This window comes from Calidris pugnax, unplaced genomic scaffold, assembly GCF_001431845.1.
Source record: "Calidris pugnax isolate Ruff unplaced genomic scaffold, ASM143184v1 scaffold49, whole genome shotgun sequence".
Lineage (NCBI taxonomy): Eukaryota > Metazoa > Chordata > Aves > Charadriiformes > Scolopacidae > Calidris > Calidris pugnax.
In genome coordinates, this window is record NW_015090798.1 from 3,686,694 (window position 1) to 3,714,371 (window position 27,678).

Here is a 27,678-nt window from a genome sequence, read left to right on the forward strand (position 1 = left end):
CCAGGTACCAAAGTACTCACAGTAACAGGATGAGTAAGGAATGTTACCTTCAGTAGTAATAGCACTTCTGTATTACAAGCTGTTTTTACCCTGCTCACCCACCCAAAATTCTTAGGTGTTTGCATTTCACCTCATCAGTTTTACTTTCACCACCAAACCACCACCTGGAAATTTCACCAGTAAAGATATAGTACTAGCTGCAGGTAATTGATAAATATACAGGAGAGCACTAGAACAAACACAGGAATGATCTTTAAATATGTGTGTCTTTAAATACTTATATATTTAAAGAGGTTCTGGGTGTTTGGGGGAATAATGGACAAGGAAGCCTTATGGGTGAATATAATGAATTAGTTGAAATAATAATGTAAAACCAAGTAGCAGAACACTTGGGAGACCGTGGCCAAATAGGGGCCAATCAGTACGGTTCCTGCAGAGGGAAATATTGTTGTGTTAATCTCCTAGAACTCCTTGAATATATTAATAAAGAAGAGCAGCTGCCGTAATTTATTCTAACCTCTCTGGGCCACTGACAAAATTCTTTGCGAGAAGCTACGAAAGAATCTAAGTAGTGATGGATCAAGAAGTGGTGGAGGGAAAGGAGGTGAAGGGCAGGATTAAATGGTCAATTTCATCATGTCAAAGGATAACAGCGGTGGGCCCCAAGGTTCCTGCTCGTCTACTTATTTATTAATCATCTAGGAAAAAGGAAATTGCTGTGAGGCAGCAAAATTTGCAAGGGATAAAAAATAGTTCAGCCTAAGTTCAGAGATGATTGTGTGCAACTTCTGAAACAAACAAAACTATGTGACCTGCTCACTCTGACAAATGAATTATCAACAAAAGCAAAGTAAGGTACACCAGGTGGAAAAAATATGAATTACTCAACACCTCACAGAGCTCCAAATTAGCGTACCAACTTTAGAAAGGGACCTAGTTATCCTTGTAAATTACTTCAGTAAAGACTTCTGCTTAATGTGCAGCTGTACCAGATAAGCAAACATATTAAGATGCATAAAGAATGGGAACTAATAGAGAAAGGATTAAACTGCCAATGCTATAGTGTGATCTGAAATACTGTGCGCGGTACCAGTGACTCCATCTTATAAACAATAATGCTGATTTAGAGAGGGTTCAGTGAAGGACAATGGGAATGATCAAGAGCATTAAAAAGTTCTCTTATGAAAAAAGATAGAAGACGCTGGGGCTGTTGACCATGAAAAAAGTGATGTCAAATTTACAAACTGTAATGAAGGCTAAAGTGAGGATGTGTCTTACAACACACAAATACACAAAGGGAGAGACAAAGCAATTAGAACGAGTGAAATGGAAAAACTAATATTTTTTTCATATAAGTTGCAGTTAGATTCTGAAACTGAGGAAATCATTGGGGCCAAGAATTGAAGAGGATTCACAAAGAGACTGCCAGACCAGCACAGGGGGCACCCAGAATTTTCAGGGGTAACAACTGATAGAAGCAGCTCATATTTGAACCAAACTGAGTTAGGGAGAGCTACGGTGTCACAAATTATCCCAAATCCCTATCCTCAAGTTTCTCTGAGCACCTCCCTCTGAATCATCCAAAGTGCTGCAGAGGACAAAGTATTAAATAAGACTGATTTGAGATGATTCCAACAGTCCCTATGCCTTAGTTTAAAAAGTCTTTATTTTATACTGCATCCTACTTGCAACTCCTAATTGTGTTTTATTCATTAGCAGACTTTTAACCTATTTCATTAATTTTTTCCACTGGCCTGCACTGAGTATATATACGGTGCTGTTTTTTTTTAAAATGTGACATGGAAGTGGTAAAATTAATCACAGATATTTAAGTATATTATGTCAACACTTTAATCCTTATCACCCAGACTTAGATGATCTTATGAAAAACTGATAACAAATTTTCTTGATAAGACCTATTTTCCATAAAACCGTATTAACTGGCATTATTTATGCTAAAATCTCATTATTTTTTTTTACTGATTGTGTCCCATACAAGCCCTTCCATGGTTTTAAGAGAAGCTGATATAAGATTAAGTAACCTGTAGCTCCTCATATCATCTCATATCTTTTTAAAATAGTAACACTCTTTACTAGCTCTCTGGAACTTTTTTTTCCACAGATCAAGATTTGTTCAAAATCAACATTAATATTCAGAGAGCTCCTAAGCCAATTCTTTAATACTACTGGGTGCAAGTTATCGGGCATAGTAGATTCTAAAATGCTTAATGTTTTTTGTTTCACATCCTCCCCAGTTACTAATGGAATAGAAAGTATTTAATTAATCACTGTAAGAGATGAATACATCATGCTAATGATGAATTCTTCTGTTTTTCCTGCATAGAAATTGACAATTTTGCAATCCTGGTCAAGTTCTGGATCTATGCCACTTGTAGGATTTCATTTGTTTCTGATTTAGTTGAAACGTTCCTTCTCAACCCTATCAGTCAGAAATTCTTAAATGCCTTTTAGCTTTCCTTGTTAATTGTCTCCTTTTCCCAACTGCTGACTTGGGCACACCATGAGGAGCTTCCCTGTGTTCCCCTTCTTCTGTGTGTGTTACTGCTCTCGTGGCAGCTGCTTTCACCTTTCCTGTAATTCCTTCATTATATTAACAAAGAGTTCTTCTGGCTACATCAAGGGAAACAGGTAGAGCAATGCAGGTGGAGCGATCTGTGAAGAGAAGCAATGGGTTTTTAAAGGATCTGCCCTATTCTCATTTATCAATCGATCATTAGAAAATTTAACAATTTTTTTTTATTATTATTACCTGTGTTGTGAAAATATCTTACTGACCATTTCTTCTCAAGACCCATACTTATTCTTGCAGAATGAACCACTACTTTTCTGCTGAATCCAACAGAAAAAAAGGCATCTATTGAAATAGTGACAGACATACGGCCACAGACAATTGCAGAAAAATAATGGAAAAATCTTTCAAAATTGCAGGTTTGGGTTTGTTTTCTTTTTTATTCAAGATGGCTGAAAATTATCACATAGATCTAAGTACGGGGAAAGTTGGAAGGGGTTATAATAAGCAGCTTTTGAGTTAGAGGTAGCAAAACATTAAATACGTAAATTTCCAATGAGGGTAATTTCTAAATGACCTCTAAACCAAAAATAGTTTGATTATACACTGTTTGAAGAAAATTAATTATCCTTCTTTTCCTTCAAAGTATGGAAATTTTTAGGCCAAACCAATTTCCAAGCCAAAGTTAAAGAAGGGCAAAAGTAGGACTTTCAAAGCTGGTTGCAACCTTAACAATAGGGAGAATAATGTTTTTCCATAATAAAAAGAAGGTAAACGTGACAAAACTGCTTGAGAGGGCCTCAGACATGATAATAAGAGGGAGTGAACCAAATATTTAAAAAAAAATAATCCAGTACTTACGGAATTTAGCTGAAACTTCCTTCATGTGTGGTGAAGGGTAGAGTCTGAAATGCAGCTAGCACAGGGAGCTGCTCCTGGGATGCACTGCATCTCCAAAAGGAAACTGCAATGTGCAAACGTTAGTGAGGAAAATGGACACCCCAAAGTGGGGCACTGCATTCCTTCCTCTCTGAGGCATTACTCTGTAAGTTGAACAGAAAACTGAATGTTTTCAGTTCCTATAAATTCAGCAACGCAAAGCTTGTTTCACACACGGAGCCACTGCTTCTCAGTCCAGCATCTTAACTTCTTCTGTCAGTTGGTGGTGGACCTGTTGGATAAAGATAAGATGATGAAGATTCAGTCAAGGTGAAATAGCATGTTACAGCTTAACTACGACTGCCCTGATACCATCAGGGCTGAACCTGATTGTTGGTTGCACTTTACTTTCTGGATGTAGTGATGAAATGCAGTCATTGAATTACCTTGAGTCACCCATTTGCTGGGCAGTTCAGGTTTCTAAAAAACTTGATTATATAGCTGAAATACTGGAGAAAGTCATATATCAGCAACAGAGCTGGATGAATGATAATTCATTTGTGATGAGGGGCCTTTAGCTTCATTTTCTATTTGCCACTTTTACATGCAATTATTTGATTTTTTTGTTGTTGTTGAATAATTTCTATAAATATTTTTCATATGCAGGTTATTGGAAGGCAGTTTAATCAAAGTATCTGATACTAGAAATTCAAAGGGGAGTCCTTCGATTGGACATATCAGTCACATGTTTTTTTCCTAATTGGTTGAGGATAGCTCTCAGAATCTGCCTGCTAGTAAAAATAATAATAATTACAAATGCAAAGTCATTGCTGCATTGATCATTTGTGCCAATAAACAGATATGCTGGAATATTTGTGGAAAGCAAACACAAAGAGGATGTGAATAGTTAATTACAGTTCATTCATTTGAGCAACTATTTGCAAAAAATGCTTGGGAATATTCCACCAAACGGTAGTCACTGTTATCTTCTCTCCTCTCCTGTCTTCGAGCCTTATTGTCTGTTGAGGGACAGATGTTGGCATTCAGTTGTCTTTTCAGGACTTGTCAAAAAGCCATACCCAATGTGAAATCTCAGATTACAATATTTAAATAGAAATTTTTAATTTAGGATTCCCTGTCCCCAGTACCATACAGTGGAGAGTACAGAATAATGGTTTACATTGCCCTGTACGTACTATCTGCTTATACAAAAATATTTTAAAGGAATGTAAAATATTTCTTAACTAACTTTTACAAGCTATGGATATTTAACTCTGTATGGATTTTCCCCAAAGTACATCCCTGGTGACTCCTTATATGAATGACAAAAATTGGAGCAGGATTTATAACAACTGTCTCATAGTTTGGAATTCCCAGCAGAAGACATATATCCCTTTATTTCAATGCATAGATACATGGCTCCTCTGATCTTCTTTGCAGATGACTTCCAGTTAGCACATGGCCTAATTCAGAGAGTTATTCACTCTGCTTCAGTCATTAAAGTAGAACTGGAAGAAAAACTACTTGATCTCCATCCATACCCAAATGCTTCTGCCTCGCCAGCAAGAATTCACTGATTCCTTCTGGATAACTATATTATAGACCTGACTACATTGGGCATCAAAAAAGCTGAAGATACAATCTGCATAAAATTTACATATATTTGCATATATATGCCTGGCCAGAAAGTATAGCAATTCACATTTCCACATCATAAGAGGGCTAATGGAAGTATTCTCTGTTCCTTTGGTGTGCCTTTCACTTCTTTTATTCTTTTTCAAGCATCTGTTTTACTCACAAACTTTCCAAGTCTTCCCTGTGCCCTAGCTTTCCTTTTGCTCAACCATGTTCAGAGATGACAATTTCAATTTTTATCCTTACTGTGACTTTACCCACTCTATGCAACTTTCTCATCCCAGTGGGATTCTTCTAAAATGTCTTCACCATTATTTGAAACATTTCCATGGCTATCTTGTGGTAGATTCCCCCAGCTTTGTCCTTCCGTCTTACTTCACCATTATTTGAAACATTTCCACGGCTATCTTGTGGTAGATTCCCCCAGCTTTGTCCTTCACCATCCTAGATCTCTTCTCCAGTTTTTCCTCCACAGCTCCTCACGCGTTTTATCGCCACTGTGGAAGCATAACAGAAGAGCAGGATGAGGGTAATGGTGCTGTACTCCCTGGACATAAGTTGGTGCCACTTAGATAATTTCAGCAACTTCTCCATTTTATGTTGCTCTAACACAGCTATCACAGCTGGAGCATGCAATGATATCCAACTTCTACCCCAGGTTTATTGGGCTGTGCGTGAATGGTACAGAAATTATCAGAGAGTCTTCTCAGTAATTTTCTCAGTTACAGTCTAGTCAGATGAAGAGATTGCCTTAAAAGAAGCAACCACAAGGACTAGCAAATTAAAGGGGAAAAAAATAGGGAAAGTTCCTTCTCAAAAATATTCAGAAAAAAAATCAATATTTAGATATCACCAAAATCTACCTCGTGCAGTCTTTACTAAAATAGGGAGAAAGTTGTTAATAGGTAACTGTGATTACTGTAGCCATCATAGGAACAGGAAGGGAAAAAAAATAACCTCTGAGCCTTGTTTCTTGGACTCAAAATTACATTGCAAAAGATTCACTGATTTCTGTGAACTAACCAAAGTTAGAGGTGTGCTCTGAGTTAGGCCAACAGCAGCAGGATTCTTTAAGGGAATCTGTTTCCTTATTCAGACTTTCAGCTGAGCCTAACTGCCAAAGCTAATCATGTTGTTTTTCCCCTAGAGCCCTGATTCAGTCAATTCTGGGGCAAAGATTTTGTATAGAATTTCTTCCCCAATTAGAGATTTCCACAGACTGGTTTCAAGTGGCTAATGAGAATGTACAGGGATTATAAACACACTTTCTTCTGGGTATTTTGGGTATGATTAATCCTGTTTCCTGACTTCAGAACACTAATATGTATATAATGAATTCTTTCTACTGTTGTTCTCATTTTCTTTGGACTTCAGGTATGAAAAAAGGGGTAAAAAAGGAAGTTGATTAGAACTGCTTTTGGCATTAAACAATTGGGTTGGAGTTAGCAAAATGCTTTTGAAGGGATTTTTCTGCGACAGTTCGCAAGCTGCTTGAACTTACAAAATAGCCAACGAAGGCTTAAGAACCTTGTGGCAAATTTTCTGCTAAAAGCAGGTTTATATATTCCATTTCTCATACTGTCGCCAAAAGCAAATACATGTATTCTTACATTAACAGTTTAAAGGTAGATAGAAGCACAGTTGCAAGAGAAGAACTTATCAAAGTTGTAGTTAAGTAGTCCGTTGCTGCTAGCTGTGCAAAAGAGGTTGTGCACGGTGTTTGTTCTGTTGTTTTGGGTTGTTTTTTTTTTTAAGTATTTCTTAATGAATTTATAATGTGGAGTGTCCTGGGGAAATCTAGCAAAAGAATCTTCCACGTAACCTTCATACAGAGAAGTCAAACCACATAAACTTCTACCGTTACTAGAGCAGAACCTCTGAGGGAAAAATTATTGTGGAAAGAACCAAACAGTGTATAATGGGTTAACCAAGTCAACAGAAGTATTGCGTGAGTGTAATACATCCTGATAGTGTCGAATGTCTCACCAAAGCATATACCTGCCTAGACAATGATTGAAAGAGAGATTTTAAGTGCCTTTATACGGGGACACCTTTGGAGTGATCAGCTTCCTTAAGAATAATTTAGAACGATGTGTGTAGGATTAAAACAGTTTTCCATTGAGGAAATGCATTGGGAACCTTCCTTATATTCTTTTTGCTTTGGAAAAAAACATAGTTTTGGTTTGGGTGGATATGCTGCGTATTGAGCTAAAACAAGGGAAGATTTTCTGTCAGCTATTCTACCTGACTTTGTTTCCACCCAGACATGACATCAGTTAGTATCTTCTCCCAGTCTGTAGACAGGACTACGTGAAGGAGGGAAAGGTTGTAAAATGCCTTACTAGCTATAGCTGTAGACTTTTGTAAAAGGCAACTGCTTTAGCAGATCTAAGGCTTCAATAACAACTGTTCGGTTTCTGTGCACATATGCTTCTCTTTTTCTCTGTATGCTACAATTATGATCCTTAATTACTGTCACTTTAAAAAGTTAAATAGAATCCATGGATGTACTCCAATTTTTCCAAGTCTAAAACTGTCATCCAGTGCCTAAATTGTAAGCTCTACCTTAAACGACTGCCTTTTTATGAGTTACATTACACAGTGGTTCACATCCATCTTGGGAGAAACAGCATGAGAGAATTTAACTGATTGCAGAGGTTAATTTGGTCCATATACTTTGTCAATAGCAGGTCTCAGGAAAATTAGCACCAATAATTATAATACTGGTGTAAGTCATGAATCTTATTAGAGTGATTTTTAGCAATTTAGGGACTGAAGGATCAGGAATGTCAGGACTTTGGTAATATCCCTGGCTTTTAATAAATGGCAAACGTTGTTAGAATTTAGGCTCCCTTTGCTTGCAAGCTTAATCACTATCCAAGAATACAGAAGACACAATAATAATTTTTAAACCAGTGTTACAAAATTAAGAGATTCAAGCCAAACTGGACATGGATATTATTAGACTGTATTTATTGTTAAAGGCAAACACTTACTGATTTTCTCTCCTAGCATCCATCAAAAAGAATTTCCCTTATTTTTCTTTTGAAGGACTGTATATGCTACCCAGGTATAGGGGTTGCTGTTTCTCATACAGGCCCATAGACAGAAGAGCTCTGTTTCATTAATTATTTATTATTAACCATAACACGCAAGCTGTTGGTGATTTAACAACCCAAGTATCTGTTGCAAAATAGCGTGTCAGAAAACAAGCTGTCCAGCAAGCCCATGAATGCCTTAGTGAGACAACTTTTTACATGGAAGAATAGGAAAATAGTGGGATGGATGAGTTTTCTGAAAATGTCTTTAACCAACAGTTAATTAAGAAATGATCATTACCATAGGATGGTAGGCTTTAAAAAGCTTGGGGTGGGATAGCACAAATACAACAAATAGATTTAAAAAAAATATGGTGAAGTGTCCAGTGGTGCTGGTCTCAGGGAATGATGCTCAAGGAGAACCAGCATATGCTTCAGACATTATATTGCAGAACAAATACAGAGGAAATCTAGAAAGCACACTACAACAACAATTTGACTGTAATATAAATTTGTACATGAGATAAGGTGAATTTAGTTTAGAAAGGAAGCATAAGTATAGAAGCACAGGACAAGTTCAGGGCCAAAAATGAGAAGAGCATGGAAACAAATTGAAATGCACTTAGTAAGGAGCATGAGGTGTAAGAAGATAGAATTTTTTAAGAACTTGAGTATTCAAAGTCAAACCAGGAAAAAAATTATTCTCCCATTAAGCATAATAGAAAAGCAACTTATCAGAAGTGCCAAGAAGACAGTAGATTTAACACAGTTTTTTAGCTTCTTCTAGAAACTAAAAAAGTGGCTCTTCTAGATACTTCCAGTGACAAAGATGTTCATAGAATCTAGATTAAATGAATATTTTCAAGGAAGTCTCAGTAGCTTAATTGCCATATTTATGTTATATTTCCACAAGGGTTTTTCCTTGTGTCAATATTTCTATCACTAGGGATTGGATGTCTAGAAAAATTATGATTATACTTATGTGGCACCAAGTGGAGAAGAACTTCCAGGATGCTGGTGACCTGTTTAGAAGGAGAGGAGAGTTGTAAAATAAATTCTTCTAAAGTAAATTCTTGCAATAAATAAAATGTTCTAGATAAATTTGAAACCTTTTATGAAATCAAGTTTCATAAAATTGCGGTGTTGGAGTTGCCAACACTGTAAATTTTCATGAACAGGTTAGACTAACATCTGCCCAGATCAACAGATAGATACCACTGATCCTCCCACACAGTGGCGAAATAGGCTCATGAAGACTTTTTCAGATATGCCATTTGTTTTAGTTTCAGTTATGGATTTATGAACACTTGAATGGAGTAAAGATGCTGAATTCCTATTCCTGTGCCAGCAGAATCCTTTCAGGCTTTGTAGAGTTCTGCTAAACATAGTAAACAACTTTAACTTTTCCAAATCGGTCCTTCAGGCACAAATGGTTCATTAGTATACTAGCATTTACCTTCATCAGATATCTGTGGAGCCTGCCTCAGTCTCACAGCAGGGCCCTTGCATTTCTTCTACCCTGCCAGGATTTCAATCTGTTAGAGGCTAACAAAACTGATTTATTTTTATTCTGAGTTTCAGTCTTCTATCTTACTGGCTTCTCTAGCTTACTGTTCCAATTTATAGATGAATTTGCTGCTTCTAAATACACAAGCAACACTACTGTAGACACATATGCCTAAAATTTACAGCTACATGTGATGTCAAACATTGGCTTTGATTTGTCCACAACAGATGGATTTCCCAGCTTCATTTTCACATACAAGATTTACGATAGTATCTTGCCCTATCTATAATTTCTATATTCCTACTATTGTAAGATTGATTTAGTGTTATGCTTGAATTTCTTCTTGCTTTTCTTTTTTAAATACATCAACTCTTTGACTACACATTGAAGTCAAATCTTTCTGGCTAATGATGTCTCACATGTGGTTATGACATGTATAATACTTTTCTGGTATACAGAACCCTACATTTTGGCTCTTGCCTTTGGATACCTCTTGCATTCTCTTAGTCTTACAGGATTTGGGCTTATCCAATTTACACATGCCCTTCAAGGATTTGTATTTATTTTATTTCCTGTTACAGATTTGATGTTATCACTAGTTTAATCTTGGACTGATGTCAGATCTTTTCTCGACAGTTGTAAAATACATATACAGTAGTTACAGTCCAGAGCTATCTCTTATAGGTAAGACTGAATTCTTTAGCTCTGATTTGAATGGACTCAGGAGTGTTTCAATAACTGCTAATATTAAGCTTTAGTGTGATTTCTTGAAACAAAAAGTAATCCTTAGAGAGGCAATCCCTTTTATGCGTATAAAAGCAGAATGCAGTGGTGTTCAGATATTTGATGCAGTTTTGAGAATTACAGAAGTAAAAATGGAGACAATGAATCATCTGGCTGGAATCCACCATGTAACCAGTATCAGACAAATATATTTTAAATCCTCTCTTTTTCTATTTATTGCTATTTTTCTTCCAAATAATATGATTTGTCCCAGACTTACAGATCTTTGTTTAAAGGGTTCCCTATCAGAGACCTGCACCTGTACTGGGAAGTCACCTTGCACTGAAATTTTCTGTGAGTGTTAATGCTCTGTTTTGGCAGATGTTACTGCAGAGACAAAAGTTATATGGGATAATTGGAGTCCTAAGGTTTATGATGTAATAAGAAGGGAAGGGAACGGAAGGGAAGGGGAAAAAAAGAAAGAGAGGAAGGAAGGAAGGAAGGAAGGAAAGAGAGAGAGAAAGAGAGAGAGAAGGACATAAAGATATGATCCTCTGGCAGCATAGCATTGCTTTTCTGGAGTATCCTGCCAATGACACTGCCATTTAGATTTCCCAAAATACTTGTTAACATCACATACCATGACATCTTAAAAGGCATCATTACAGTCTATCATGTTGTGATTTGTAGAAAAATAGCGTGCGACAGACATCTCTATGGAGATCATAATGACCTTAGTGTCAATGGGAAAATCACAGATCTTTCATGTGTATATTCTCTGGCATAAACAAAACTTAAGGACAAAATAATACAGGGAAATACAGATGGTTAAGTGGATGAAGACATAAACCTACATTCACATTTGAATTTTTTTTTAACACCCTTCTTATTTGAGAACTCTTTCAAGGGTGGGTGGGTGTGTGCGCGTTGTCCAACATCTGTGATAGACATGGCAAAATGGATTACTGAAGTCTGGGTTGAACCAGACCTGTTGGATCATTGAACTTGTGCCATTCCCTTTTCAAGGTGTTTACTCCTCTGTTCATCAAACCACATCGCTTTCTGCATTCATGTCACTTGGAAATTCTCTTTATTCTTATTTCACATTCACTGTCCTGCAACCCAAAATTTTTCTCAGTGTAATTGGACAAGTAACTGTCTTTGGTATTCCATTTTTCCAGATTTTACCCCTTGAGAAAGCTCCTGTATATAGAGCCAGATATGACATGCTGTTGCTCCTGATGAGGCTCCCCGGTAGCATGCATCCTAACAGGATTGTGGGCATTTGGAGGTAAGTAACGAATTAATTGATCATTTTATGTTTATAGAATTCTATAAAAATTAAGAATTCTGTGGGCCTCTCTTGCCTCTAGCTCCACCATGTCCTACTCTGAGTTCAGTGGAGGGAAACACAAACTTTTGTTCACAAACTGCATGTTACAAGACTGAGACAGACACTTTAATGAGTATTGACTGACTTCATTTTGTGTTTTCTGGAGTACTAAATTGGCTTTAGTATCAACTCTTAGGGAATAATTTATTTCCCCTAAGCTTTGTCATAAGAGTAGATTCACTGCCCAATTTTGACATGTCTCATACTCCTTAAAAAATGCTGCAGTCTTAAGGAGCACCAATAGGACCAAAAAAGCACAAATGCCCAATCGAGATGTGCCTTTCAGCCAGCCAACAAAACTGGCTCGGAAACCTATGGACTATTCTACTGGTCAGTTAAAAAAAGGCTTTGCATTTTGGAGATGGATGTGTGTGCTTGAGTCGATGCAAGATTCTCCATCACGAGCAAAATTATTGCCTCTTTTTTTTACCTTTTACCTTTTTAGCTAGTGCTATTAGTGTCTCTAGCTTTCCCAAATGCCAAAGATGATGTTGCAAGAAGACAAAATGAAAATCATGAGGCAGCAATTAAAATGCTGAAGGATGTGGGCAAAGCCAGTGGTGACAGGTAAACAAAGGAGGAGTTCCAGGAAGGAACTGAATGAAAGAGCTTTTTGAAAAACAGGCAAGGGTGTGTGTGCACTCTGCACATGATTTGCACTTCCTTACTTCATTCTATTCATATCCATATTTTCCATTTCTTCTATGGAAAAGTACTATGAACACGTTGCCTGAGACAATAACCTTTGTAAAAACTTTCATACAAAATACAATAACCTTTGTAAAAAAATGTCATGCAAAATTAGCCTCTATTATTTTAAATTCCACTAAATACTTTTTAATCATTCCTCAGTCATTAACTATCTGAATCCAAACAATCTGTGTGGTAAAATGTAAATAAGGGATTTTCAACCCACAGACTGCTCCTAAAGGGGCTCAGAAAAGGTAACTAAAAAGTCAAGCATGTTGCCAAAGGGGTCAATTTTGTCATACGGCAACCTCCACTTGAAAATATTTAAGCATCTGTGTGCAGAAAAAAAGATGAAAATCATTGATATAAATGATACCAGGAGAAGAATTAGCCTTTTTGCATGGTTAGGGGCATATCCTTTTTCCTTATTATTCCAGGTTCTTTGTGAAGTGCCAATAGCCGTACTCGGCATTGTACAATATTCATACAGCCTCTAGAGAAAAGAACATGCATTGAAAGGAGACAGTTGCAAAATAGACACTGTGCCTTGAGAAGCACAAAGGAAGTTATAAGTAGGAGGGTTGACATTTTTTTTTTTTTTCTCTCTCTTCTTTTATCTTTTCTGGACATCATCAGAAAAAGGAGGCTTTCATTTTGAAGATTTACAATAGGGCGGTTGAGAAAAGATCGCTTCACGGTGCGAGGGAGTCACCATGGCACGGCTCTTGCAAAAAGAAAAAAAAAAAACAAACAAAAACCAAACCTGTGGCTCAATTTGCATTGCTAATTGTTAAGTAACCACAAACACACAATTGCAGTGCGTTGTTGGTTCCACTAGAGGGGTCAATTGTTCCTGCATGATAAATGCTGAGCAGGAGGTCGGGTAAATTGAAAGCCTCTTCATGTTACCAGGTAGGTGCCACTTTTTTCCCCCTCTCTCTAACAAACAAACAAAACTATTTGCCTTAGTAGCAAATGAACAAGAAGCCCCTAGACTTGCATGCACTGCTTGTTGTACAAAGTCCATAGGAAAGGTCTAAATCTTCATGGCTTGAGCTGCCATTCAGAGGTGGCAACTACATCTTGGCTTCGGGCTACGCTACGAGCTTCGACTCTCTTCCTCTGGAGACGAATTACTTATTATTTCAGTAAATTGGAAGATGTGCTGAAAGAGCTGTCACGTTGAAGGCAGGGTTTGGAGGATGCCACTCTAAAGGGGATTTACCTGGGTCTAGAACGGCCCTGCAGAAATCAAGGTTGAATGAAGTGAGGGCAGTCTGGCTGGAAACCTGCACACCCAATAGCTACTCAGGACATTGCAGTCGGAAAAACGCTTCTGGTCGCTTTTGACTTGAAGGATTTTAAGTGGTGTTATTTGCCTTCAGAAAGCTATCAAGTAACCTCTATTTTATAATTATAGCTTTGCTTTGAGAAGCAGTCAGTTATAATGCAGACTGGTAGACAGAGACATGCCAAGAGTCCCTGTCTGTATTCGGGGAAGAGGTGGGATACGGGCCCAGATTTATTCCCTCTGCTTTTCCTAATCTGTTCTTAACTGGGCATCTGCTGCAGCAAGTGGGAAAGCACTGGAGGAAGAGGAAATGGAAATGCTGCAGTACAAAGTATGGTTAATAATATTTATTAATGCATGCAGAGAACTATTAAATTAAAAAAATTAATGGAGGTCAAAAGCCACCTTCTAATTCTCTTCAGGCAAAAGAAAGAATTTATTAAAAAGCAGAAAAGGTATCCACAGAGAAAGTTTCCCCATTTGCTTTATGTGCATGAAATATAGACATCATCTTGACATTCAGTTGATGAAAGAGGAGAAAAGAAACTAAAATTAACACTCAGGCAGTTAACATTAGCCATGTTGAGGGGGGGAGGATGGGGGGGGGACACACAAAAACTCAGCACTGTGCTGTTCTGGAGATCTGTTAAAGTTTGCAGAGGGCCATTCCGTAAGAAATCTTTTTACAGAACCGGCTTTCATCATACCATATCTTCAGTACAGATAATCTTGGCACAGCATTATTTTACACACTGCAGCTAGCTGAAAACCTGAAGAAAGGATACCCAGATCTTCTGGCTGTGTGGATCTGACACAAAAAATGGGAGCATAGAGGAAAAGAGTCAGAAGCATGCATCAAACATGCCTTTTGTTACTGGAGGCATTCTTCTCTGCTGACAAAAATATTTGTTTAAATTTTCACATCAAGACAAGATTCAGGTGTAGTTGATCAAATAACCTAAAGCTGTCTGATAACTAAAATAAATTCCCAGAAAGCACCTCAAGTATTTTTTAATTTTCTGTGTGCTGGTAACACGATTCTCAGTATGGTTCCCCTGCACAGTCCGTATGAGGACAGAAAAAGGAAAATGATTTGAACCAGTTGCTACATTTTACAGAGAGAGATTGCAGCAAAAAAAAATAAAAGCAGCTTAAAAAATGTTACTGTTCTGCTACCACTGAAGCCAATTGCAAATCTCCATAGTTTTCTCACAGGGATGTGCATAAGGAAAACATAAAGGCTGGGCACTGCTTGGATCTTCTTAAGCTTTTGAAAGAAGGGATTTGTAGAGGCTTTGGGTAGGACCCTCTGCACGGAGGTGAATCTCACTGACAATAAATCACGACCCTTGTCTCTAACACAGGAATTTTTTTATTTTTTTATTTTTTTTTTACATGTAGTCTTCCTGGATTAAACTGTTTGTGCTTCATCAGTCTTGTTAAAATCTGACATTATTTCCCCTGATATTAACCCCCAATTTATCTTTTACTCAAGACTGCACAAGGTTTTGTCTTGGGAGTTGGTTTTTTCCTTTATCCATTTCCTTAAAAACATAATTATCCTTTTGTAGGAGTTTGCTGTGATCAGAGGTGTTCCTGGCTTCATGAACACACAGGAAGATGAGGATCTAACATTCTAATTATAATTACAAACAATTAAATGTGAGACTGAGACTAGGAGCAGACCTTTAAGAGGCAAGAAACAACACCAGCAAGGAATAGAAGGAAGTTCCAAGTTCAGTCATGTATAAAATTTACAACACGACTGAAGGGCAGGTCTATCATTTTCACTTTCTACTTTGGCTTGTATTATTTAAAAAAGTAATGCTTTAAATCCAGAAGGATAAGGTCTGCATTCATTACCTTACAACATCCTTAGCAGGACCTTTTGTCTCAAGCTGAGCACTGTGCGAGCGCGGTTCCGCAGCTCCTGCCCTGGGGCTGGCTTCTGCCTCGGCACTTGGGAGAGTAGAAGGAATATTCCACCACTTTCACATCTCGTACAGGTACATGAATTTCCAACCCCCCCTACACACACGCCTTTTCAGTCTCCGAATAACCTCACCCAAAAATACCGAACTGAAGGCTATTATCTAGCTAATCGGTAAACAAAAGTTTTTCCACCAAAAAAAAAATTATCTGAAGAGGTATTCGTAACAGGCTCCCTGCAAATGCTCTAATCCAATCTGTTGTGTAAATATTACAGCTGGGGCCGAGAGCGACTGTGTGTGTATTGTGAGCAGTGATACAGCCAGGGCGTCATGCTGGATCTGCGCAGCTGTACACGCAATGGAAGCCTTGGACAAGGGCAATGGGAAGATGCTGGTGTCACCAGTGATGTCACGGGCATTTTGGGGACATGAGGAAGTGAGCTGAACTCTTGTCTTTATGGCATGCATTAGAAAATCTGTAACTCTTGCGGCTTTTCTGCTTGTGTGGTATTGTGTATCACAGAACCTCTAGATTATACTTAATTTGTATAAATCGAGTGCTGTTTCACAAATGAGGGATTTTTTTTGTCTTATCAGTATTTGGAGATGTAGCATCAGGAGATTAACTATCCCAGTCTTTATTTCACATCTGCTTTCCAGCCTCTGCTAATGGCCGGTGTCAGGCAATGAGGTGAGTACCATATATCCAAACAATACAATTCATTAATATTTTGTGAATATTTTGTTTGGCTTTTGTACACGTTTGGGGAGCAATGGCAAAGTCCTGCAACCTGTTTTCCGGATAGACTCTCCTTGCAGGCAGCTCAAAGTTGTAGGGGAAAATGGACTGTGTTCAGTCTTGGGCCTCTCACTACAAGAAAGATATTGAGGTTCTGGAGCGGGTCCAGAGACGGGCAAGATGGTGAGGGGTCTGGAGCACAAGTCTTATGAGGAGAGGCTGAGGGAGCTGGGGGTGTTCAGGTCCTCCTGTTTCTCCTCCTGGAGAAAAGGAGGCTGAGGGGAGATCTTCTTGCTCTCTACAACTCCCTGAAAGGAGTGTGTAGAGAGGTGGGGTTGGTCTCTTCTCCCCAGTCACAGGTGATAAGACAAGAGGAAATGGCCTCAAGTTGCACCAGGGGAGGTTTAGATCGGATATTAGGAAAAATGTATTCATCAAAAGGGTTATCAAACATCAGAACAGGCTGCCTAGAGAAATAGTGGAATCACCATCCCCTGGAGGTATTTAAAAAATGGGTAGATGTGGTGCTTAGGGATGTGGTTTAGTGGTGTTTTTGGCAGTGTTAGCTTAACAGTTGGACTTGATGATCTTAAAGGCCCCTTCCAATCTAGATAATTCTATAATTTTATGGTTCAGGAACAAGAAGTCAGGCAGAAAAAGAAGATACTGTTTAAAGGGATGCTTTCAGCCTGCATCCCAGTTAAGAGGATGCACCTTTGGACAATGCGACACTGAAAATATAGAGAGGAGAGAGAGTTAAACACAGTTACAAAATAATTATGATTGCGTGTACATTGATTTTGTATGTGTGAATATGTGTACAAGCTTCCATGTTAAACTGTAGACTATTAAACCATCCCAACCCATTACGCTGGGATATTACTTTAGAGCACTGTCTTGCTCCAATTTTAAAATGTATAACTCTACCAACCAAATGAAAACAAGGAAGGCATTAACTGCACAAAGCATAAATGTAAGGAGGTAACACATTTAGTAGTCTAGCCCAAGGTCTGCAAACGCAGTGTTGTTGAAGGGGGTTGTTGTTATTGACCCTTTCCCTCCTCTTCGTGTGTGGGGTTTCTGTTACCCCAAAGGAGAAGACACGTGGGATGCCGTGTCTGCCCTCAGAGCTGCCACCACAGTTTGTTGCCTCCTCCTTTAGCTCTGCACCCTCTCAGCTGGGGGGGTTGTGTCTTTGAGAGTCCCCCAACAAAGTCCCCCAAATTATTAGTACGGGAACAGTCCTATAGACCAGTACTACACCTAAACAGGGATTATTCCAGTGCAAAGCAGTTTGTGATAAAACAGAGGACCCATTTCAAACCTCTTAATGTACAAGTGCATTAACAGGTCACCAAAATCCCCACCAAACCTATAGTTTTGGATGTTTGTTTTGTATTTAAGTTTTACCAAAGATTAAAATACTGTAGCATAGCTGCAGAGTGGGCGGGTTTGTTACTGCTTTGGTTTGGTTTGGGTTTTTATACAGACTGTGTTAGATTTTTATCATTTCCCCCCATGCTAAAACGGCATTCTCGGTAAGTTAAAATGTAAATCACGTGATTTTTAAAATTATTTTTCATTATATTCTTAAGTAAAACACATTGAAACTATTAAGCATTCCAATAATGCTAAAGTTTTTCCTCTGTAAAACTGTGTAAAAAAAATAAAAATATTTTGATTCCAAACTTAAAGTAAGTCATCCGAATTACTTTCTATTTCATAAATACCTTCCTTTTGTTTTGAGATTACACTTGTGAAATATTCTATTACCTCTCAGGAAATTCACATTTTTCTTTCCAAAGCCCTCAGACTGTAGTTTCATTCTTTTCTCAGCCGAGGCAGGTGCCCATAACATTTCCTTGGCAGTTCCCTTCCACCCTGAAGGGCAGGCTCCTCCTGCGGGCACATCCCAACTACCCTTGGTCACGGGAGGGGTCACATCAACAGCCTTCTTCAAGGTTCTAGTTGAACACTCCTGAAACACCTATGCATGCCACAGTCTGTCCCTGTTGACCTGTTTTTTTTAATCTGTCTAGAGCTGGCCAGACTAGGATGAGTTTTCCAATCAGAATAAAAAGACCTTTAATTTTGTCTTTAATTTTCTACCTCCCCTACAGTTTCTCATTTGATGATATTTGACTATATAGTTTTGTAATCTTATATTCTTAAAAGTTCTGTTTACTGTCTAATACGTACAAGGAATTCCAGAATTTTTTAATTATTTACAAGTTTGATATTCTTCCCTGGCTTCCTTTGGGATAGCCATTTATGTGGGGTTCTAAGCTATGCTCACTTTTTGACTCCATGACTTCCCACTTCATAATTAATCCCATGTCTCTGAGCCCACTGCCCACGCACACACACACAAACACACCCCCTTACCATCAATCATTTCTTCATGTCTTGAGGTCCCAGAGGTTTTTTTTTTTTTGTTTTGTCTTGGAGTAGTTTTTTTTCTTGTTGGTGGTGGTGGTTTGGGTTTTCTTCCCATCAGCTACTGGTAAATGAATGTTATTAATGTCAGATCAAATACGTTCCTCTCTCTTTCTAAATTGGATTGCACATGACAATAGGCTTGTGGAAATTTCATCTGTTTCATTTCTTTTTCATGGTACAGTCCTTTATCACATTAGCACCTCTCAATATACAGGGAATGAATTACAGGTTAATTAGATATTTTTGTTGTGACAGTTTGGTTGTCTGCATCTGGACTTTGGCATTGCCTAATAAGTGGTATAAATTTCCTCCTTTCGTTCTCCAGGATTAGACTTCTAGGGTTTTCTCATATGTCAATTTGCTTTTCCTGAACTTGGCAGGTAGGTAGCACCTGAGAAGGGCAAGTGTCCAGAAATAAAGTAATTTTGTGATATTCTTTACATCCTTTTGCAAAAATGGCTGCCCAGAGTTACTTGCCAGCTCTGCACCCTACTACTTACATAAATGGCCTAATTTAAAAAATAATAATAATTATTGTTGAGTATCTAACATCTCCCACTAAATGGAATGAACTTAAATTCTCAGATCAAACAGAATTACATAAAAACTCCAAGGTAAAAGCTAGAATATATAACTGAATCTAAGCAGAAATCTAAAATATACCTATTAATTAACATCTCCATATTGAGTTCTGTTATTTTTGCTTCATGCAAAATCCTATTTAGTGAATAGATTTAAATACTTATACCTCCAGCAGTGGTATGTGTATGCAAACTATGGCTAAATAACAGCCACCAAAATATGCATGACCATCCCAAGTGAATTATAAGATGCTGAAGCTTCAGCCTTTGTCTGTATCCTTTTGCAACGATTCATAATTGCACTCAGTACACTGAGATTTGTTAAATAAAATTGAAATTATTTCCATTTATAAGAAATAACAACAGTGTTTCAATTTGCTTCGTTTTTAATTATTTATTTATTAGGACTGTCTTTAATGGGGAATTTTTCAATTATATTCCCAGCTCTGCTTCAGATTTGAAAAAATACTTTTAATCAGGGATGCAACTTGCCTGACACACTATAGCAAAAGAGGCAGACACACCAATAAGAGTATAAGTAATGTTGAAAAATAAACTATAGGATGTTTTCCCTATATACCTGTTTGATGAAACATTTGTTGAATTATGTTTATTTAGCCTGTTGGATTTGTTTATACATTTTTTTCATAGAAAAAGGCTAAAATTTCAGTAGGAAAAATAAGAACAGAGATTTTAATAAATTGCATTGTTCAAATGTAATCTTACAGGCAAAGTCCTCTAAGGTATTTAAAAAAATAGGCCAGAGAACTCTCCTTTGTGGATAAAACTCTGTTGCAAGTTCCAAGTTGTTGGTGAGATAGATCTATTACATTATTAGCTCTGGGGTAAGGTTTCCCAGTGCTGCTAAAATATGCTCAATTTAAATTCTATATTATATCACCCCGTCTGAATAATTTTATATCTATATTTTACTTTTAAATGCTTAGCTGACTCATGTATTTTAAAGAATAATAAACATCTTTAAAAAAAAAAAAAAAAGAATATACATCTTTATGTTACCTTTCTTTTTTATTACATTTAACTAGAATAAGAGGAGGATCAAGGCCAAGGTTAAAACCGGAGGTTGCACTATATTTACATTTTGTTCAATACTAGCATTTAAGAACAGAGGCCAAGCATTTAAAAATAGGCTGAAGGGGATGAAGAGATTTAGAGGGGAATGCCTGGCTGTCTCAGAAACTACCAGGTGAGTCATAGCGCTGCCACTGCAGCCAGCTCTGGGCAGGGAAATTGGTACGATTTAGCTCAGGGAAGGGAGATGGCAAAATAGAGAGGCAGAGCAGGGCTGTATTTCCACGGTGTGTTGAGAAGTCCTCCCTGCTCTGAGCTGCATCTACAGAGCCTCCCAGGACCTCTGCAGATCAATACAGGCACCAGCGTGCAGGTTTCTGTGGCAGCCCTAGGACTGTCAAGGGCAGAACTGGGCAGTAGCTCAGGACGCTGCCTCCAAGTCATTCATCCACACCTCCTCTGTACCACAGGGTAGGGATAAGGCAAATTGTTCTGTATTACCCTGTTCCCATACTCATGCAGACAACTTAACACTAGTGTGTACTCTGAGAAGCCACGTGGTACAAGATTTACGTTACCTATCCCCAAAAAGGCAACAGGGGAAGGCACATAGAATAGTCGTGCCAAAGAGCCCTAAATTTAAGGCAATCTCATAAATTCATAGGGTGGGGTTTAGGCAATTTTAAAAAGTGAAATATTTTTCTTTGCTTTTCAATAAAAATGGATTTGATGTTGATGGAAGTGATGCTGGTTCTCACAGAGGAAGCTTTCTTCCTTCAATACTTTCAATGTGAAGTATTCCCACAGAGACCATTCTCACAGAATCACAGAATCTTCTAGGTTGGAAGGGACCTTAAAGATCATCTTGTCCAACCGTCAACCTCACTGACAAAAATAGACATCCACACAACAAACAAGGAGCATCACCATCACTAAACCATACCTCCCAGCACTACATCAACCCGTCTTTTGAACACCTCCAGGGATGGTGCCTCAACCACCTCCCTGGGCAGCCCATTCCAATGCCTGATAACCCTTTCAGTGAAAAAATTTTTCCTAATATCCTGCCTGAACCTACCCTGGCGCAACTTGAGACCGTTTCCTCTTGTCCTGTCACCTGTGACTTGAGAGAAGAGACCGACCCCCACCTCTCTCCACCCTCCTTTCAGGGAGTTGTAGAGAGCGAGAAGGTCTCCCCCCAGCCTCCTCTTCTCCAGGCTGAATAACCCCAGCTCCCTCAGCCTCTCCTCATAAGGCTTGTGCTCCAGACCCCTCACCATCTTTGTCACCCTTCTCTGGACCCGCTCCAGCACCTCAATGTCTTTTTTATGGTAGGGGGCCCAAAACTGGACACAGTACTCAAGGTGAGGCCTCACCAGTGCTGAGTATAGGGGGACAATCACCTCTCACTTCTCTTCAGGTAAAACTCCAATCTGTGTAGAGTAAACTAAGCAAACCATGGTATTTCTCATAAGAAAAGGCTATATAAATTTAGCATCCTGGCCAAAGCTGAGCTTAGGTAAGAATACTGCTTCCTTATCCAAGCTAACTCTCGCTCTTGAAGAATACACTTCATCTCTTGTTCTGTACTAAATTATCCCAGATTGGTGCCCAAAGATGGCTAGGTTTTTGCTTAAAAAAACCTAAAAGGCTAAAACACATGTTCAGATTGGGCCAGGTAAAATGGCATCTGAAAAACAAAACAAAACCAAAACCAACCTCCGGAAATCCCACCCAAATCTCAACAGTTTATTTTAAATCTCAGCAGCTTGTTAAACAGCTCCCTACATCCAGGCTCTTGACTCATGATAAATGTGAGTTCCTTCAGGATTGCCACTAACCTTCAAGTCCAAAATGACCCCTGCTTTCTAAGTCTACATCAAATGAAATAAAGGGCATCTTATACTTCAGTAAAAATGATATAAGTTCTCTATGTGCCTCATACTTCATGTTGTTATCACATAATAATTTTTCACTTCCTGGGGCTGCTAGTGGCTAATTCTAATTTTTTTTCCATCTCTTTTTCTTTTTTCTCTTTGTTTCAAGGGGCTCATTCCCCACAGGCAGTGCCAGTATTGAGTCAAAGTGTCATTCAATCCCACAAAGTCACACATTTTCAGCTGGGAGGTGGGTCTGATTATCTAATTACCTTTTGACACTTCCATCGTCTCCTTTGGCACCTGGGCACAATAAGTCGGGCATTTCAATATCTGCTCATCCTCAATTTAGACCTGTTTTCAAAATACAAAAGAACCTTAAGTGATCTGTCCACAGCATTGAAATACCAACCTTAGTGGATACTTTGAAAACTCAAAGGCTTTACAAGATGAATAGCAAACTGTGGATGACAGCTCCTGTGGAGCCATTATTGAATTGCAGCAGTGATGACTGCATTGCTTTGGATTTAGATAAAAGACTCCATACAAGACAAATGGTAGGAGGACATCAAACAAGACTGTGTCCATGCAGTGACAGAAGCAATCCAATTGAAGAAGCTGTTGATTTCCCCAAGGTAACTTACTATTTCTTCTTGAGTAATTTATATTAAGGAACTAAAGATTGTATATTCATCTTCTATTTACACTTTTCTCTAAAAATACTGCTTCTAGTTGTCAAATATAAGACTTGCTTAAACTACTTGCTGGAAAAGAAGTACCAGTATCGGAACTTGTTAATTATTTTGCATCTGTGTTTTATTTATCCACAATATCACTATGTCTAAAGGTTATAGACTGAGAGTTACAATCAATACTGATCAGATAAAGAGATTAGTCAGCAAATCAATAACATACATACCAACAGGAAGCACTGTGCACTCAAGACAACGATGAATACAAAGGGTACAGATAAACATCGTCACCTTTATTTAGATGAAAGCTGATTCTAGAGCACTTCCACTATCTCATTAATAATGCACAAACCTTTTGGAGTCTTAGTTTGCTATACAAGCGTAATGTAGATCTCAAATAAGTTTCAAGATATGACATAAAATAGGTTTGCACAAAACCATTGGATGTGGGGTTTACTGACAGCTGTACTGACAGCTGTACCGTGGAAAGGATACAGAATGTTTATTTGACTTCTTGCAGAAGGTCTACATTAGCATTTGAGTCTTCCTGTCATTCTCACTTACTGTACCTTACTGGTTTACAACAGTCAACAGACCTCGGTCACTCAGACCAACTGGCTTCCTAACAAGCTGGAGAGGGAGATATACCCTGTAATCACACATCATGTGCTCCAGCTGGGAATGGCCACTGAGCCCACAGGGCTGGGCTACAACTTTTCATGAGCAGAACCACCTGAAGTGCATATAGTGCTGTCAATGGATCTCTATTACACACCAGTCCACTCTGCAGGTCCACTTTTATTTGTCCATCATAAGTGATAAAGAGATTAAACATATACACACACATATGTGTGCATAGAAGCATATAAAATTTCTGCTAATTCAGATTTTTTTCTATCTACCCTCCTTGTATCCTATTTTGTACAACTTTGCAGCTTGCTATGCTGCCTTCTATTTTGTCTCAGGTCTGGTTGCCATCCTCATATTTTTCACTCTTCCCCAACGTGTCTTAGCACATTTTTCTGTCTGCCTGTCTTTCTCTTCTCCCCTTCTAACATCTTTTCTTTCCCAGGTCCTTTATGTTAAACCTGGAGTAGCCTAAACTGAGATTAAAACAAATAACCTTTCAAATAATATATCCCTCTTTTTCTGATCCTTCTAATTCCCCCTCCCACAAAATCTGCCTGACAGACGGACCATGGTCAGCTGTCACGAAAAATTTTACCTGGGATGCCACCTTGCCAGGAGGCATGGTTCAAAATCCCTCCTCAACCTGATGCAGCATTTGCTGTTCTTGATGAAACTTTAATCTAAATGCCCAGGGATATGATTCCCTAAAACCGTTCCCAGTTTCAAATGACATTAGAGCAGAAGGAGCCTTTAGCCTGTCATCCCCTCATACTGAGAAAAGGACTCCCAAGTCCAAAGAGTTTTGGGAAAAAACCCTGAGCAGCAAATTTTTTGCATAATCAAGAAACAGATCCCCTCCACCCCACCTTCAAATGCTTGACTAATTTAATGTGTGCATGTGAGTCTCTGAACTCCTTGCAATGATCTTGGTCCCGGGAGGAATTATCCGCATCTGCTCCTTTCCTTGCAGAATACTATGAGCAATATACTGGAGAATCTAAAAGCGAAGTTTGTTCTGAGCAGCTTCATTGAAAAGAACAGGTTTCAATAAGCTAAACTTAAAAATAGCTTCAATAGTGTCTAATCTGTGATTCCTGCTTGGCACTGATAATTAGGACTAAAAAAAAAAAAAAAAAACGACAGAAAACTAACATGATTGATCTCGGTGAAAACAGTTTTGTTTTGTTCTCTTGAAGCTACCCTCAGAATTCTACTTTGCATGATTACTTGCAGTATTTTTCCATCTTTGTTTTCACTTTTTAGCATTGGTGAGTTTGTCCAAGACCCAAGTAACGAGCAAGTGCAATTGCCAGCCAAGGGATAAGATCCAAATGAAATTATTCTCACTTTTTCTTTTTCACTGAGGTCCTAATGGGAGCAAGGCTACCTTTCTCATTACAGAGTTTTTACTTTTAATTAGCTCCTTCCTCTTGCTGACACGGGCAGTATTTTGCCCCTGGTTGGGAGGGTGGAGCACTCAGCACCTTCCCGGCTCTTCCCTTGGTGAACCAGTTGGAGAACAAGGAGCTGAACCACCTCCCTCTCTGAAGATGTAGCATTAGTATGTATGGCTACCCCAGCTTCATCTGTATTTATATGGCTGCTCAGCATCTTAGGAAAGACGACCACAACAGCAAGCTTTCTGCCTCAGTCAAAAACAAGAGACCTTCAGGCTCAAGCTGTTTCCTCCCCTGTAGGCAATTATATGTGCAGAACACTATCTGTGGGGAACCACATGGTTTTCCTTAACATCCATACGTCTCCTGCTCCTTGAACATGAGCAAGTGTAAAGAGAGTAAAAACAGTTACCCTCTGAATCCTTTTTCAAATAATCATTTGGAAAGCAAGAATTTGTTTTATTTCCTACTGCAGAGGAATCCACCTCTTTGCCCTTCCCTTTTTATTGCTCATATTGTTGGCAAAATTACTTTTTCCTCCTCAAGTAAATTTCTGATGTGGATTTTGTCTTTTTCCTTCCCACAGAGTCTTACCTGATGGAGTTCTTCTGGTCCAAAGAACTGAATAGAAGCTCCCCAATAGTGATAGGCTGCAATTCCTATGCAGCTTCCTCTCTGGAAAAAAAAAAAAAGAAACAAAAAACTGAAACCACAACAACAACAACAACAACAAAAAAGCACAAAAAAATCCCCCATACTCCAAAAAATAAAAAAAAAAAAAAAGGAGAAGAAACAAACCACCTCAAAGCCAGTGTCAAATGCAGGTCTCAAAAGCATGTGTTGATTCCACAGTACAAAGTCACTTTAAATCCCCTCGTCCCTGGTTTCCACTCCCCAAGAGGAATTTATTTTTTTTTTGTGAGGTCTGTTTGTATTTAATTATCAAATTGCAAAGTATTTACACCAACATTAGAGTTTCAAAGCATCTCCACCCCCCACCACCCACAAAGCTGGACCTTTTCAGGAAAAAACAAAAAAAAACCCCCCTTATCCAAAAAAAAAAAAAAAAAAAAAAAAAAAAAGGAGAAGAAACAAACCACCTCAAAGCCAGTGTCAAATGCAGGTCTCAAAAGCATGTGTTGATTCCACAGTACAAAGTCACTTTAAATCCCCTCGTCCCTGGTTTCCACTCCCCAAGAGGAATCAAACCAGAGAACAGCTTACATTGTCAAGACCTGGGAGCTTGTTGTAAGAATAACTAGTTCTTGACATTTGAAATTACTCTGGTTCAAACATTTTGTGATCTTTCTTATTAGCCCTGTGTCTTGAGAAATAAAAATATGATAATCAGAAAGTACATAATTGGGTTCAGGGTATTCTGTGGTCACCCTGCCTGGCTCTGGAGATAAAGGCACTTTGAAAGATTACGCACGGATATCTGGAATTTATTCTGCACGGTCTGTGAAATGACAGATCTTTTTTCTTAATTATACCGGCTATCAGTCTAACACCTGTAGTTAACCATTCTGTCCTGAGGAATCTCTTCCATGTGTTTTATTGTTCCACCAGACCTGCGGCAGCAAACCGGCACGTGGATTCCGAGACGTTTATGACTGCAGAGGTGGAGGTTACCTCCAACCCCCTCAAGGGCTGTTTTACACCACTGCATCTCCACCGCCTCTGGGCTCGGAGGGACCATCCGCAGAAGGTGCCTCCACACTTCCCCAAACGTTATGGACCGGACGCTACCGTTTTACAAGGTGTTTGGAGAGAAATACGTACGTGTTCGCCAACCTCTCTAACGAGATGTTTTCGGGAGCATCCCTGGAGCAGGGTTGGTTGCCAACTGACAGCAGCCCCCACTCCCTGCCTCCCATCCCACCGCCCACTCGTCTTTAAACCTCCAGCAAGACCCTCGCTGCAGCAGTGAATCACGTTCAGAGGGCTTTCCACAAGCTGGGTTTATTGAGCTGTATTGTAGGAAAATATAGCTCAGACAGCCCCACTGCAGCCAAAACAATCTGTCATTTTTAATTCTTCCTGTCACCTCATTAGGTATATAGCTAGAGTGACAGTAAAAAAAAAACCACCCAAACACCAACAGCAAACCCCAGAACACAATGTTTCCACATCTCCTGCTCAGACCTTAACATAAATATCAAGGCAGCAAAAGATTCATTGACCAAACATATGTGACTCGGTGCTGTATATAACAAAGTGACATGCATAATGGTCTCAATAGGCATATAAAGCAATTAAAAATAACTGTGCTTCAAAGCATTGTACGATATCATAAAAGGTCATCCCTATAAACATGAAAAAGACGACTGTATTTTTTTCCTACAAACAGGCACACAAATACTCAGTTAGAGGTTCCATTCTCTAAAGGTAATCTTTAAAAATCTCTGAAAATATGCCACGTCCCTTGTCCTTCTCCATCAGATTGTGTTTTTTCATCAACGGTTAATATTTTAAGTGAACACAATAAGAAACCTTATCAAGGCCAACTACATGTCAGAAGACAATACTGTACTAAATGCAAAAAAATTACCCCGTGCATATACATGATAGCGAAGGAAACCCTGGGTAACCTTCTGTGAAAATGAAAAGCCTATTTTTTTTCCCTGCTAAAGCTTGCTTGTTTTGACATTAGCGCATTGAAGTTGTATTCCAA

The 27,678-nt window shown here is 38.6% G+C and overlaps 1 protein-coding gene across 1 annotated transcript in view; it reads left to right on the forward strand.

Moving 5' to 3' along the window:
- The window catches only part of LOC106885124 (cytosolic beta-glucosidase-like), a gene marked incomplete at its 5' end in the record, with an annotated part of 140,438 nt that extends 113,535 nt beyond the window's left edge, over nucleotides 1-26,903 (forward strand). Inside the window, 1 exon segment of the mRNA XM_014937042.1 lies at nucleotides 26,574-26,903. Coding sequence (XP_014792528.1) covers nucleotides 26,574-26,903 — 330 coding nt within the window.
- Nucleotides 26,904-27,678: the final 775 nt, after the last annotated feature.